This window comes from Sorex araneus, chromosome 7 (genome assembly GCF_027595985.1).
Source record: "Sorex araneus isolate mSorAra2 chromosome 7, mSorAra2.pri, whole genome shotgun sequence".
Classification (NCBI taxonomy): domain Eukaryota; kingdom Metazoa; phylum Chordata; class Mammalia; order Eulipotyphla; family Soricidae; genus Sorex; species Sorex araneus.
In genome coordinates, this window is record NC_073308.1 from 13646793 (window position 1) to 13662085 (window position 15293).

At 54.9% G+C, this 15293-nt stretch overlaps 1 protein-coding gene across 5 annotated transcripts in view; it reads left to right on the forward strand.

The window, feature by feature from the left end:
* The window catches only part of CPNE5 (copine 5), an 85091-nt gene that overhangs the window by 43558 nt on the left and 26240 nt on the right, over window positions 1-15293 (forward strand). For 3 of the 5 annotated variants that reach the window (XM_055144500.1, XM_055144497.1, XM_055144499.1), the window contains exons 8-10: window positions 638-688; window positions 883-946; window positions 11180-11283. In XM_055144500.1, coding sequence (XP_055000475.1) covers window positions 638-688; window positions 883-946; window positions 11180-11283 — 219 coding nt within the window. The remainder of the gene's footprint in view (window positions 1-637; window positions 689-882; window positions 947-11179; window positions 11284-15293) is intronic. The other 2 variants (XM_055144498.1, XM_004613030.2) reach the window with 1 other exon arrangement.

Genomic DNA, 15293 nt, shown 5'->3' on the forward strand with positions numbered 1-15293 from the left:
GCTTTGGGGTACTCAGCACAGATGCCCAGTCTCGGGGACAAGCTGGGGCCGCCCGCCACAGGGGCCGATCCAGATGGGCCTCTGCTCGGCTCACCTGCTTTGGAGAGATGGGGTGGTCTTGGCCTGAAAGCGCTGTCAGTGGTTCTGCAGTGTGACCCCATGGCTGACCCGAGGCTCACAGCTAGGCTCACAGTCCAGGGGCCCCTGTTCTCCCCGAGGGCTTCTCTGCTCCCCACACTGTGCCTGTGTTGGTTAGTAAAATGGAGACAACATTCACGCCCGTTTCACGGGCAGGAAAACTGAGGTTCAGAGATGCAGCAAAGCAACTGCTGGACCACCAGGCATTTCGGGACCCTCACCAGGACGCTCCCCTCTGTCAGTCCCCAGCACTGGAGTGGGGGGCTATTACCTTTGGGGGGTAAGCCTAGCCCCTGAGAGGGTTCTCGGGGGGTAACTCCTGGCCCCATCCCGAGGAGCACAGGACTGGCTGAGTGCTCTCTCCAGGTACCCAGGGGAGGTGGCGTGGGAGAGAGCCTGAGGACGCCAGACCCGCTCCCTTCCCCCCTCCCTCTCCCTGCTGTGGGAACCAGGGCAGGGTGCGGGGTGGGTGGTAGCCCACGAGGTCTTTCACCCACAGAAGGGGTCTTTGGACGGAAAGTTTGGGACCCACTGGTCTGGAAGCTTCTGGGTGAGTCTAGATGCTGTTGTGACTGCAGGACTTTGCTGCCACTGCCCCTCTGGCCGGGGCTCCGGGAGGAGTGGGCGGGCAGATGCATTGGCAGGCGGGAGAGGGCGGGGGCTCTGGGGGGCCGCTGCAGGGCGTGTGCGGCTCACAGGTCGGGGTCTCTGCCTGGCTCTTCATTCTTGCTTCTCCTCTCCCAGTGGGGTCCCGGGGAAGAAATGTGGCACCATCATCCTGTCTGCGGAGGAGCTGAGCAACTGCAGGGTGAGTGTGCGGCGGGGCCACCGGGACCCTCTCTGAGTCTGTCACAAGGGGTCCGAGCATTGGCCCTTCTCATGGCTGAGCAGACAGAGGCCGAACGAGCAGGGAGGGGACTTAGGAGCCTGCAGCATGGGCCCCTCCCCCAGGCTCCTCCAGGGCTCCTCCTAAGATCATGGTCACTGCACATGCGTGTGTGTGCAAGTGTGCATGCATGTGTGTGCATGTGTGCACGCATGTGTGTGTGCATGTGCACAAGTGCGTGTGTGTATGTGTGTGTACATGTGTGTGAGTGCCAAGACAGCTTTGGTACCCCTGGCAGATAGCAACACCTTCCAGCTAGGGACCCTGAACATTTGGCATTTAGTTGCCATTTTTCATTTTTAGTCTAGAGTCAGCTAACATGCATGGGGTTGGGGACGGAGGGAGTGTATTTGTATGTGTGTGCTCGTGTGTGTGGGTGTATACATGTGAGTGTGTGTGCTGAGTGTGCACACATGTACATGCTAAGTGTGTGTGCATGAGTGTGTGTGTGCACCCAAGTCTGCAGTCCCAGGTGGCCATAGATAAGTTTGGCTTCTTTTGTGGGCCTAGAGGTAGGTGGGGATAGCTGAGCACACAGCAAACTCCAGGGACCCAAGAGCTGCACCCAAGAGTAAAATATAATAATTTACTCAAATGTTGGGCATCTTATATAAATTAGCACTGGTCCTGACAACAATCCTAAAGCTAGTATTTATATTCCCATTTTATGGATAAGAAAAACGAGGTCCAGAAAAGCCACACATCTGTTCCAAGTACCAGTGTTGAGTGGTAGAATCAGGCCGGCCTGATCCTCAAGTCCAGGCTCATGGCGCTGCTCAGGCGATACAGATGGGAGCACTGGGCTCAGCAGAGGGGCACGAGACCCGTCCTGGCAGGGGTCAGCTCAGGACAGAGGGACAAGGAGAAGGAACCTGTTTTTCCCTCCTGGGGAGTCAGCACAAATACTGTACCCGTCATCTATCACCATTTGCCACATTTCTCAGTCTGAATAACTGAGAAAAATGCTAATTTTGATTAAATTTATTTAAAAATAACAATAGTTAACCCACCACATGTTAATGTCAACATCATTTTGAAAAATAATTCTATATCCCAAACCAAAAAAATACAAAAACAAATCACATTTAGTGAAAAGAGTGGCCTTATTTTCTATTTCTGTGAGTCTCTTTAATATCTAACTGGATGGGAAAGAGCCAAATTCTCCTGAGTGCTGTGTGAGCTCACTGTTGTGGCCCTCTCGAATCCCCAAATCCCCGCTTGGCCTCCTGCCTCCCCTCCCAAACCCCCACCTCCCACTGGGGCCCCTGGGCCCTGTCTGCAGAGCTGCTGGCATGGAGCGGTAAGAATGAGGTACTGTTACTTGAGCTGTTATCCAGAGCCACACATGGGCTGTGGGGTTTACATGCATAGATTCATTTACATAATCTGCGATGGGTCATGCATACGGCAGTTATAATACTTGGTGTATTGTGGGTCTCCTCTGCAGAGGCTTAAGTAGGGCTGGAGCGACAGTACAGTGGGAAGGCTGTTTGCCTTGTACGCGGCTGACCTGGGTTCGATCCCTGGCATGCCATATGGTCCCCTTAGTACCACCAGGAGTAATTCCTGAGCATCACCAGATGTCACACACACACAAAAAAAGTCACAGAGTCTTAAGTGACTTGGCCAAGTGATAATGCTGATGGGGAGATTTGGATCCAGACAGTCCAGCTCTGGAGCTGAGGTCTCTGACCACTGGACTCTGGTGTTCCAAGCTGCTTTGGTCAATATAGGAAGCAGGGCAGAGGTAGCACATGTGATGGCACACCTTGCAGGTGGCCAGCCCAGGGTCTGATCCCCTGTACCCCTTCCAGTCCCCTGAGCACCACCAGGAATAACCTCTGAGCATCACTGGGTGTGACCCCCAAAAAAAGTGGGGGTGGGGGAGCATAACTGATGGGCAGCAGCTGAGGGATGTCCCATCAGCTCTCCAGAGGCACACAGGATGAGAGGTCTGGTCCACCGTGAGTGTAAGCCAGCGTGGGCACACAGAGGCCTCACCCCAAGCCTGGGCCCGGCTGGGCCACACAGGGGCGAGAACCAGGGCGGGCTGGGCTGGTGTTCCCCTGCAGGCCGTGTGCTCTGCGCTCTGCGGGGTCTGCCCCTGTGGGGACTCAAGCTTATTCCCTCATTCCCGGCTTCATTCCCGAAGTGCAGGCTTCTCTGCAGTTCCTCAGAGGGCGGGGCCTCCAGCAGCAGGTAAGGAAGGGAGAGCCTCGCCTTGCATGCGGCCCACTGGGTTCCGTTCCTGGCAACCCTGTGGGGCCCTAAGCACAGAGTTCCGAAATTAAGCCCTGAATACAGCCAGGTATAGCCTCAAAACAAACCAAAAAAAAAAAAAAACAAAAAACAAAAAACAAAAAGGAAAGAAGGGAGGGAGAGAGGAAAGGGATGGAAGGAAGGCTGGGAGGAGGGGGAAGGAAAGGGAAGGGAGAAGGAAGGAAGGAGGGAGGGAGGGAGGAAGGGAGACATAGTACAGGAATTAAGGTGTTTGCCTTGCAAGCAGTCAACTCTGATTTGGTCACTGGGACACCACCAGGAGTGACCACTGAGTGTGGCCCCAAACACACACACACACACACACACACACACACACACACACACACACACAAGAACATGTGAAATCAAACTTAGGTTTCAGCACCCTGACCTCAGTTTTCCTGCCTGTCTTTTGGGGCTGATAGCATTGTGCTGAGGGTGAGGGACATGGGGAGGGGCAGCTGTGTCTGAGGGGCCTGGCTGCTGGGCTCCTGGGGGAGGTTGACCGGGAATGCCTAGAAGCCTAAATTCCGACTCTCCCGAGTTTGTAATTAAATAAGGTCCTGTAAGTGAAAGTGCTTTTCCGAGATGGGCAAACCAGACTCTGCGTTTAATACTGTCAGCCCCTCCTCCTCCTGCGGCTGGAGCTGGGGGTGGGATCCCCACCTCCCTCCAGAGACTGTCAGCTCCTTTCTTCGGAGGCATCTCGGGCTGAGTGGTGTCTTTTCTAGAATCCTTGCAAGGAAAAGAGACTCAATTCCCGGCATCTGGCTGAATTAAAATAATTACCTCTGAGCGTTTCAGCTTTGGTCCTTCAGACTCGGCATTCGTGGGAGGATCAAAGAAAGAGGGTGGAGACGGAAAGGGGGGTTCACCCTGCTTCCTGCTTCGATGAATGCTTTCTGCCCAGGCAGACGCCCGCCCTGGCGCTGGGGCTGGTGTGGGCGCCAGGCGGAGGATCAGAGTGGACCGGGCGGGCGGGTGACTGGGCGGACGGGTGGCCACAGGCCCGATGCTGCCTTCGAGTAAAGAGACCCAGGGCGCCCGAGCCTTGGCCTGCTCCTGCTGCGCAGGGCCCTGCTGGTGGCCGGGATCCTCACCCAGGGCGGGGAGCAGGGGCCCCGGAAGGACAGGGAGAGCTCAGCCCGTCATCCCCGGAGTCTTGGTGGGGCTGGGGTCTTGGTGGGGCCAAGAGCCGTTAGCAGCTGGAGAGCCTGGGGGTGGGAGGTGTGCGCAGGGAGCAGGCAGCTGCTTCCCTTCCTTCCCGGGCCCCTGGCTACTGGAGTCAGGACATGCTGGGGGTAGAGAGGAGGGGACCCACACCCGGAGGTGCTCAGGGGTTAGTCCTGGTGGGCTCGGGCCCCTTGTGGCAGCGGGAATGATCCCCGGGGGCTGTGTGCATGGAGAGCGCCCTACCTGCTGTTCTGTCCGCTGGCCTGGACCCTGACTTCCTGGCCTGGGGGAGAGCAGTCCTCTCTCTGCTGCAGGCATCCCCGCATGCTTGCTCTTCCTGCCAGGCCGGAGGGGGGGCGGGGAGCTGCTGCCACCAGCCTGTGTTGCCAGGCTCATGCCAGGAAGCGCCAGCTCCCCCTCCTGTGCCCCCCCAGCTCTCGGTTTGGCAGAAGGGCCAGTAGCAACAGGCTGCCAGCCACTCGAGCCAGTCAGACCCTGGTCTCTTTATTTATGTTTTAGCTGGGGGGCGGGCACCACCGGGTGGTGCTTGGGGAGCCATAAGAGGTACTGGGATTTGAACCCAGGTTTGCACGTGCAAGGCGAGTGCCTGCCCTGTTGTGCTACTCTCTGCTCCCCTGGTCTCTCTTTTTTTTTTCTTTTTTGGGTCACACCCGATGCTCAGGGATTACTCCTGGCTCTGCACTCTGGAATTACTCCTGGCGGTGCTCGGGGAACCATATGGGATGCCGGGCATCAAACCCAGGTCGGCTACATGCAAGGCAAACACCCTACCCATTGTGCTATCACTCCAGCCCCTTTTTCTTTTCTTTTTAAAACTTTGTTTTGGGGCCACACCCAGCTATGCTCAGGGCTTACTCTTGGATCTTCACTCAGGAATCAGTTCTGGTGGTGCTCAGGGAACCACATGGGTGCCGGAATTTAAACCATGTCTTCTGCACGCGGGGCAAGTGCCCAACCCACCATACTATCTCTTCAGCCCCCACGGTCTCTCTTTTTGTAACATGTTCAACACTCTACTCTGCCAAAGGTCTTCCTTGAACAACAACATACAATATGCCAAAATGCATACAAATAAGGGAACAAGCCCTTCAATGGGAAGGATGGGCTCAGGAAGAGGAATGGTATGTGCAAAGGCCCTGGGGCTGACTGGAAAAAAGTCATGTGTGACCTTCGAGAGGACAGAGTCGGTGGGAGTGGGAGCCAGTATGGGTTTTTATTTTTGTTTGTTTGGGGACCAGGTTGTGTGGGACCTGTAGCAAGGAGCATGTAGCAGTTTTGAATCCTGGTCCTGATTAAGTTGGAACTCTCACTGTTGCAAAGACAAAACTTCGTCTTTGTTGCAAGGAGATAGTAGAGTTGGGGGCTTGCCTTGCATGTGGCCCACCTGGGTTTGATCCCTGGCATTTCACATCAGCACTTCCCCTGAGCACTTCAGGAGTGACCCCTGAGTGCAAAGCTAGGAATAAGCCTTGAGCACTACTGGGTGTGACCTGAAAATGGAGCACCGGGTGGGGGGAGAAGCGACAAACCACCCAGAGACTGTCATTGTCAGAATTTTGATGTATTTCCTTCGTGTTGTTTTTCTGGGTAGATGTGTGTGTGTCTTCCTCATAATTAGCAGACCCGTAGTCACCATCTGCTGCCTTTCTCCGTCAGGACACCCACAGGAAGCTGCACGAACCCCAGGTCTAGTCAGGTGCGGGATTTAGGTTTCTCTCTCAGATAGCCTCAAGGAGCGGGAGGGCGGTTGCCAGCTCTGGAGGGACAGGTTAAGCCAGCCCACGGGAAGGTTCCCGCACGCCCACCTCGGGAGCCCTTCACGGTGCCACCTGCCTCCCGGGGCCAGGGCTCTGCTGAATGCCCAGAGGTTGCTCTCAGACTCCTGGCAGTCCAGGCTGCAAAGATAACCAGCACCTAGGCCAGTACTTTTCTTTCTTTTTCTTCTTTTCCCCATTTTTTTCCTGGCTGTGAAAAAGGACAAAGGGCTGAAGCACAAAGCACGTAGGGGACCAGTTGCCACAGGGTCCCCCCACGCATGGCCAGGAGTGCCCCCTTCCTCCCTGCCCGCCCCCAGTGCAGAGCCAGGAGTAGCTCCTGGGTCCTTCCAAATGTGGAGACAAGCAGAGGAAGGGACGGTTATGAAGGAGCAGCAAAGCCCGAGGCAGATGCGCAGGGCCAGTGCGGGGAGGCCTCCTGCTTGCCGCACTGCCACTCTCTGTGTGAGGGTGGCCGGCAGTGGCCCTGCCCCCTGCAAGCCCCCCTGCCCCGAGAGATAGTGTACTGATTCTTGGAACCTCGGGAAGCACCGTGATCCTGAGGAGAACGTAAGAAATGCCACCGCAGTTCCGAACATCTAAGTTTTGCTTTATTTTATTTTGGCCTCTGGAATACAGCCAGCGATGCTCAGAGATTGCCCCTGACCTGCCTAGGAATTACCCCTAGCCACGATCAGGGGACCATATGGGGTGCTGGAGATTGAACTCGCCCTACCTCCTGTACTGTTGCTCTTCCTCCCCCCCCGCCCCCATCTATTTTGAAATGCTTCGTGAGGTGGGGAGCTAGTCACAGGCCCACCCCTATCCTATTAGCGTGTGGCCTGGGGGTCCCAGCTCTTCCAGGTCCAACCCCAAAGCCCAAACTGACAGGCCCCACGGGGCTTCCAAGAACTGCTGGGGAGATTCCCCTACAAAAGAGCGCGCTATAGGCTATAGGCTATAGAGTGAGTGGGTAGAACAAAGTGGCTAAAAACTTGGGCTCTGACTGTAGACCAAATGCTCTGTGTGACTCTGGGTTAGGTACTCAACCTCTCAGTGCCTTTACTGCTTCATTTGTAAGATGGCTTTATTTATACCCATTGTGTATTAATATGCCAAAACCAGTAACAAGTTGGGTCTCATTCCTCTGGCCCTGAAAGAGCCTCGAATCATTGGGAAGGACGAGTAGAGAGAGGCTTCTAAAATCTCAGGACTAGGACGAAAGGAGACGCTACCAAGATCGCTTGAGAAATTTTAAAGTTTGCACTTACCTTAAGGCAGAGACAGCTGAGTTGGTCCTCTGTTGTACTCTGCTTCCCCGGTGACCCCTGGGGCTGACCCTGACCTTTCTTAGGGCAGGGAGCACTTCTGTGCTAGAGCAGGCTGGGGCCCCACTGTAGAGAAAAGCTGTTTGCTGAGGCATACAGGCTTCCTGATTAACATGCGGAGAGATGCAAATTGAGGTAATCTTGCTGTTTTGAAGAACTTAATTTGTTTTTTTTAAAGATAGGGTGAAAGGCAGAAATTGCAGGGAATTATATATTGCAGGAGCTGCTGTATCTTCTTTCTCAGCAGTGAATCTAGAGATGCTTCTAGTCGGGCCACACCCTCGGGCGGAGGCTGCAGAGGACCCCTCTGTGTCCATCAATCCTGCCAGCCCGATTCGTCTTACTGCCATGCCTCACAGTCTTCTGGGGTCACACACATGTGTAGGGCTGGCCCTTCCCTGCCCCTCCTTTACCGGGATCAGCCACGCCTTGTTCCTGACAGAGACACCTGGGAAAGAGAAAGCAAGACCCCAAACAACCCCCCTTTCTTTTCTTCTTTTTCTTCTTCTTTTTTTTTTTTTTCTTTTTGGGTCACATAGGGCAATGCACTGGGCTTAGTCCTGGCTCTGCACTCAGGAATTACTCCTGGTGATGCTCAGGGGACCCTATGGGATGCTGGGAATTGAACCCGGGTCGACCTACCCGCTGTGCTATTGCAAATGTCCTACCCGCTGTGCTATCGCCCCATCCCCCAAAACTCCCCTTTCTAGCCTCATAGGGAGGACTGAGCTCGCCTGGGTCACAGCCTGGCAGTGTCTAAGGGTCTGACAGACACAGAGTCACAGGATCACGATGGGCTTTTGGAGAATGTCAGTCTGAATTATGTGAGGGGGGGTTCGTGCAGACAGAGAGCACAGTGGGGAGGGCGTTTGTTTTGCATGCGTCAACCGAGTTTGATCTCCTGCATCCTATATGGTCCCCCGAACCCGCCAGGAGTAATTCCTGAGCACAGAGCCAGGAGTAACTCCTGAGCTTCACTGGGTGTGGCCAAACAAACAAAAAAACGTCCCCAAATCAAACAACACAATAGTGCACCCCTCCCCCCAAGCCTCCTTCTGCCTTAGAAAATGAGAGGGGCTCACCTGCCCACTGAGGTTTGGAGTCAGTTCTTTTCCCTTTTTCTTTTAGTTTCGCTCATTTGCACAGAGGCTTTCTCAAATGAATTTCACACTTCTGTGACTTCTCAAACTGAGCATAATTAAGCTTCCCTTGGCTTACCTCAGGGTCCTTCCTGGAGTCGCAGTGACTCACCTTTGGGCCAGCTGCTTCCTCCCCTTACTGGCCATGGAGCACCGGGCCTTCCTGTCTCTGCCTCAGTTCCACTGTCTTTAAGAGGGGAATCAGAATAGATAGCACAGGGGTTGGGGCACTGCCTTGCACGCAGCCATGCCCTGATGATTCCAGGGTCGCTTCTGAGCTCAGAGTGAAGAATGACCCTGCCATCACTGGCTGTAGCCCCCAATTCCCACAGGTAAATAAAAACAGCAGGGCCAGTGGGTTGGACATTGGCCTTGCACATGGTCTGCACGGCTTCAGTCCCAAGTCAGCCAGGAATGACCCCTGAGAGAACAGAGCCAGGAGCAAGCCCTGAGCATTGCCGGGTGTGGCCCCTAAATCATAGTAGCCCCTAGCTTATGGGTTCTTGAAAGACTTGGATGAATCTGTGGAGAGCCCGGCACTTTTTTTTAATTGAATCACCATGAGATACAGTTATAAAGCTTTCATGATTGAGTTTTAGTCATACAATAATCGACCACTCCTCTCTCCACCAATGTACATTCTCCACCACCAATGTCCCCGTCTGCCACCCCCACCCCACCCCATCCCATTCCCCTACCTCTGTGGCAGGCACCTTCCTTCTTTCTCTCTCTCTGCTTCGGGGCATCATGGTTTGCAATACAGATACTGAGAAGCCATCATGTTTGGTCCTTAGTCTACTTTCAGCACCATCTCCCATCCCGAGCGATCCCTCCAACCATCATTGATTTAGTGATCCCTTCTCTACCCCAGCTGCCTTCTCCCCCAGCTCATAAGGCAGGCTTCCAACTTTGGGGCAATATTCCTGGCCCTGTCTCTACTGTCCTTGGGTGTCAGTCTTGCATTTTATATTTCACAAATGAGTGTAGTCGTTCTATGTCTGTTCGTCTCTTTCTGACTCATTTCACTTAGCATAATGCTCCCCATGTCCATCAACTTATAAGCAAATTTCATGACTTTATCTTTCCTAACAGCTGCATAGTATTCCATAGTGTAGATGTGCCATAGTTTCTTTAACCAGTCCTCTGTTCTTGGGCATTTGGGTTGTTTCCAGATTCTGGCTATTGTGAGGAGTGCTGCAATAAACATACAGGTGTAGATGTCATTTCTATTCTGCTTTTTTTGTGCCCCCAGGACATATTCCCAGAAGTGGTATTGTGGGGTCATATGGAAGCTCAATTTCTAGTTTTTCAAGGGATGCCCATATTGTTTTCCAAAAAGACTGGACTAGTTGGCATTCCTACTAACAATGAATGAGAGTCCTGTTCTCCTTGCATCCACGCCAACACTGGTTGTTCTTGGTTTTTTTGTTTGTTTTTTTTTTTATGTATGTCAGTCTCTGTGGTGTGAAATGGTATCTCATTGTTGTTTTGATTTGCATCTCCCTGATGATTAGTGATATAGAACATTTTTTCATGTGCCTTTTGGTCATTTGTATTTCTCTTTTTTTTTTTCTTTTTGGGTCATACCTGGCGATGCACAGGGTTTACTCCTGGCTCTGTACTCAGGAATTACTCCTGGCGATGCTCAGGGGACCATATGGGATGCTGGGAATTGAACCTGGGTCTACCGTGTGCCCTACTCAGTGTGCTGTCGCTCCAGCCCCTGTATTTCTCTTTTGAGGAAGTTTCTGTTCATTTTTTCTCCCCATTTTTTGACGGGGTTGGAGGTTTATTTCTTGTGTAGTTCTACTAATGTCTTGTATATTATGGATATTAACTCCTTATCTGATGATTGGATAAATAATTTTTCCCATTCCGTGGGCTCTCTATATTTTGGCCACTATTTCTTTTGAGGTGCAGAAGCATCTTACTTTGATGTAGTCCCATTTGCCTCAAGTTTGTTTCCACTTGTTTGGGACCCTGCAGTTGTCACTGGCCTGGGTCAGTGCAGTCTTGAGCTGGCAGAGGGTGCAGGGAGATGAAGACGCTGCTCTGCCAGGTGGACTCGAGACTGCTGTTCCCTGCTCCAGCCTCAGGCTGCTCAGCTGTGAAACAGGTCATGCCCCACCTTGGGTTCTGGAGAGCGTTTTCGGGCCTCCTGTGTGTTAGAGGCCCTTCATGAAAGCAACGTGTCCACTAATGCAATCTGGGGACCACAGCACGTGGGAAGCAGTGGGCACCCCTCCTGAGTCAGGAGAGTGAGCTGAACCCCCCCACGTGGAGGCGTCCGGAATTGGGGCCCGACCCCTGCCCACGCAGTGACCCCCTCTGGAGGCCTCGGAAGCGTGGAGTCAGGATTCAGGCTGCGACTCTGAGAATCGGCTTTCCACCGATGGCCCAGCGGGGGCTGGGGGGCTCTGAGGGGCAGTGTCCTGGGACCGGGTGCTCCCCAGGATTTTCTGCCTCACGTCTGCTCCCCAGGATGTCGCCACCATGCAGTTCTGCGCCAACAAGCTGGACAAGAAGGATTTCTTTGGGAAGTCCGACCCCTTCTTGGTGTTCTACAGAAGCAACGAGGACGGAACGTGAGTGTCCTGCCTGTGGCCCTCCTTCTGGGGTCAGGGGTCACTGGGCCATCCTGACTTGCCAGGAGGGCGGGGCCATCTCCTGAGAGAAAGGGGGACAGGAAGTCACACGGATGGTGCTGGTGAGGGGGGAAGCTCGGCTCCTCCATGCTGTCCCTTTCCCCCAACACATACACTCACACTCACATGGACACACACGCACTCAAACATGCGCACACACTCACAGACATACATACATTCTTACACACACAGTCTTATACACACAGTTACACACTCACATAATAACAGACACACATGCACACATTCACAAACTCACACACACTCACTTCGTCATATACTCACACATATATCCTGAGGCAGACACACATATACACACTCATACACAAATAGACTCATACAAGACACCCACACAGATACCCACACACTCTCACATATGCCTATTTAGTCACACACATACAGATACATATACACATTCTCACAGACTCACACACTCAGACACACGGACCAACAAGTTCTACACAGACACTACGATGTACATATCTGCATGGATATATGTAGTCACACACTCACATTCTCACATGCACTCACAGACTCACTCTCACACACAGATATACACACTGACTCCACATCCACACCCACACGGTGTACAATGAGGTTTCCTATGGAGAAGGCCCTTGGGGCGGAGGAAGGGTGAGAGCTGAGGGGAGGGGCCGAGTGGCTCTGGCGGGCTCTCCCTGGGATGTGGCTCAAGCCCTGACGCTCTCAGATCCCCTCGCCCACCCGCACCCCAACTCTGCTGCTTGGGCCGCCTGGTACCTCCCCAGTTCCACCGAGTCACAGTAAACCACTGCAACAGATCACGAAACCTGTCTCTTCCCCTCAGCTCCCTAATCTAAGAAGCCGCCCACCCACATCTGACCGAAACACACGACACAGAAGCAAATGTAGGTCAGCCGCGGCCGCAGCGGACTGATCTGGGCGGAGGGTCTGGTGCCCAGGGGTTTCCTGCCACTCAGCTCTGCAGCAGCGACACCTCGCACGAGGAGCTCTCAGAGCAGCCCTGCAGCCGGGCCAGGGAGGCTGATCAGAGAAACGCCACCCAGGAAGGGATGGGGCCCCCGAGGGGGGCTGGGGGGGAGGAGCAGGGAAGGAGCCGGCTTGGGCCCCGGGGTGGGGGTGGGGGCTGTGCGGGCAGGGGTGCCCGGTGGGTGTGAGTGTGAGTGAGTGTGTGTAAGTGGGCACGTGAGTGCTTGCGTGCCGGTGAGGGTGTGGGTGAGCTGTGGGGCTGTGGGCGCGTGAATGTAAGTGTCAGGGGTGGGGGGAGGCAGGAAGGAGGTGTTTCAAATCCAGGGAAAATGGATTTTTAAACCAGAATTTCCAAAACAAGGGAAATTAGGTGTGATCATTTGCATAACAAAAGGTCCTTTGTCTCAGCGGAGGACGCCCAGGAGGATTTCTTTAAATAATTCCTGTTGCCTGGCTTGACTTGAGGGCGGGAGGAAAAGACCCAGAGGCGTTCTGGGCCCTCCGTGGGTATCTGCGCGGTGCCGGCAGCGGAGGTCTTGGAGGGGGTGCCAGGCGGACAGAGGGGCTTGGGGTTTGAGCCGAGGGGTGCGCTGCAGGGTGGAGTGGGGCGCGGGAAGGATGGGAGGCAGGGCAGGAGCTGCGTGACTGACAGGGGAGCAGGTGGGAGGCAGGGAGCGAGCTGAAGCGGCAGGGGCTGGCGGGGGAGGGACAGGCAAACCCGAGCCCCCACCCGCCTGGTCATGCAGCTGGGGGGGGGATGTCTTGAAAATGGCCAAATGGTGAGGAGTGAGGATGGAGAGTACTTGGTAGGATTGGGGCAAGGCCAGCTCAGAGGAGCCCCTGACGCTCAAGGCTGCGGGAACTAAGAGGGAGGGTGGGGGGGGGGGAGAGCCGGAGCCCCAACCCCAGGCTTCCGTGCTCCCCATCTTGGCAAACTCAATCCCGAACTAATCCGGGAGTAAAGAAGTGATGTGGAGGCAGGCGCTTGGCCTGCTCTGCTGCTGCTGTGTGACGGACGACACTTCTCCCAGTAGAACTTTCTGGAATGAGGGGAGAGCTCTGGCTGGGTCTTGCTGTCTAGGAGGTCGGCCGTTAGCTGTCCGATGGGGTGAGTGCTGGATTGGGGGCTGATGGACCGAGGATTTCACTTCCTTCCTTTTCAGTTTACTATGTTGACAGCCACGTGTGGCTCGCAGGGCCCAGGTGAACAGAGCCAGTCTGCAGCTCCGCGTCAGGGACCTTTGTCACCTCCCACGCCCAGATGGCCCAAAGCAGCCACCTTGTGATCACGGCAGCCCAGCTGGGCCAGCAGGTGTTGTCGCTGTCGTTTGGCCATACCTGGCTGCACTCGGGCTGACCCCTGGCCCTGCTGATAGGCCCCGGGCACCTGGTGAAGCATGTGAAGCAGGGGCCCCTGGTGCGAGCAGCTGCCCCACCCTCCTTTCCAGCGAGAGGGAGAGCGTGGCCCAGCGGCACCGCGGGCTGCGCCCAGAGCCAGAGCACTTTCGGCCTCGCCTCGGGTGCTGAGGCTCCCCAGCTGCCGGACCCCCACCCCCCAGGCAGCGGGAGTGGAGGGGCAGCTGCAGCTGGAGAAACCAGCTCAGCATTCTCAGAGCTGCTCCAAGCAGCTGGAGCAGAGAGGAGACCCAGAGTACCTACCACAAGGTCCCCCAGATGCCAGTGTGACCGCCCCACCGGGCCCCCCCAGCACAGAGACCCCCTCACCCCCCACCCAGTGCAGCCCTACCCCCCCAACCCCACCCAGTGCAGCCCCTGGGTGTGGTACCAAAATGACTATTGTGGAACAAATACAGAGGCTTGCCTGCAAAGTCTGTGTTCTCGGAGGGGACTGAGTCCCAGGGGCCTCCACCCATCTTCCCTCTGTCCCCTCCTGGCCTGGCTGCTGCCCAGCAGGTACTGTCCTCTGCTGGACTGGGGGCAGTGAGGGGCGCAGGGCGGTCTCCCCCACACCTCCACCAGGTAAAGGAAGAGAAGAGAAACCCTGGGTCGTTGTGATAGGACCAACTTTTTTTTTTTTTTTTTTGCTTTTTGGGTCACACCCCGCGATGCTCAGGGGTTACTCCTGGCTCTGCACTCAGGAGTTACTCCTGGCGGTGCTCAGGGGACCATATGGGATGCTGGGAATCGAACCCGGGTCGACCGCGTGCAAGGCAAATGCCCTCCCAGCTGCACTATAGCTCCAGCCCCAGGACCAACGTTGACTTGAGAACTGCCAGAGAAGAAACGGCTCTGGCTGTGTGGGTGTGGTGGGCCTGGCACTGTGGCCCAAGAGGGAGCCGGGAGACCTCAGGGCAGCCCTGCCTCGCTCTGCCCTGCCTCTCGCTGCCCCTCCAGGACACGTGGCCAGGACAGGCCAAGGCTGGTGGGCACAGGGACACTGGTTTGGGCCCAGGTGTGAGAAGCTAGTTCTGTGCTTTTGGCTAAGTGGGCTCATGGATCAGATCCCGTTGGCAGGGGTCTCAGAGGCCAACGGCTTCCTTCCCAAGGGCTTCCTTCCATGGCTTGAAATGCTCCTGAAGGCCACAGAAAGGGTCCCCTGAGGAAGGCAGTTGTCACCAGATATACAAGAAAACTTAGGGGTGCAGGGCATGGCGAGAGGGTCCAGGCGATAAGAACCCTCCCCCTCCCTCCCTCCCTCCCTCCCTCCCTCCCTCCCTCCCTCCCTGCCTTCCTCCCTGCCTTTCTCCCTCCCTCCCTCCCTCCCTTTCTTTCTTTCTTTCTTTCTTTCTTTCTTTCTTTCTTTCTTTCTTTCTTTCTTTCTTTCTTTCTTTCTTTCTTTCTTTCTTTCTCTCTATCTCTCTTTCTTTCTCTCTTTCTTTCTCTCTCTCTCTTTCTTTCTTTCTTCCTTTTTTTCTTTTCTCTCTTACTTTTACTTCCTTTCTTCCTTTCTTGAATTTTGGGCCACATCCAATGGTGCTAAGGCCTTAGTCCTGGCTCTTTACTCAGGGATCACTCCTGGTGGG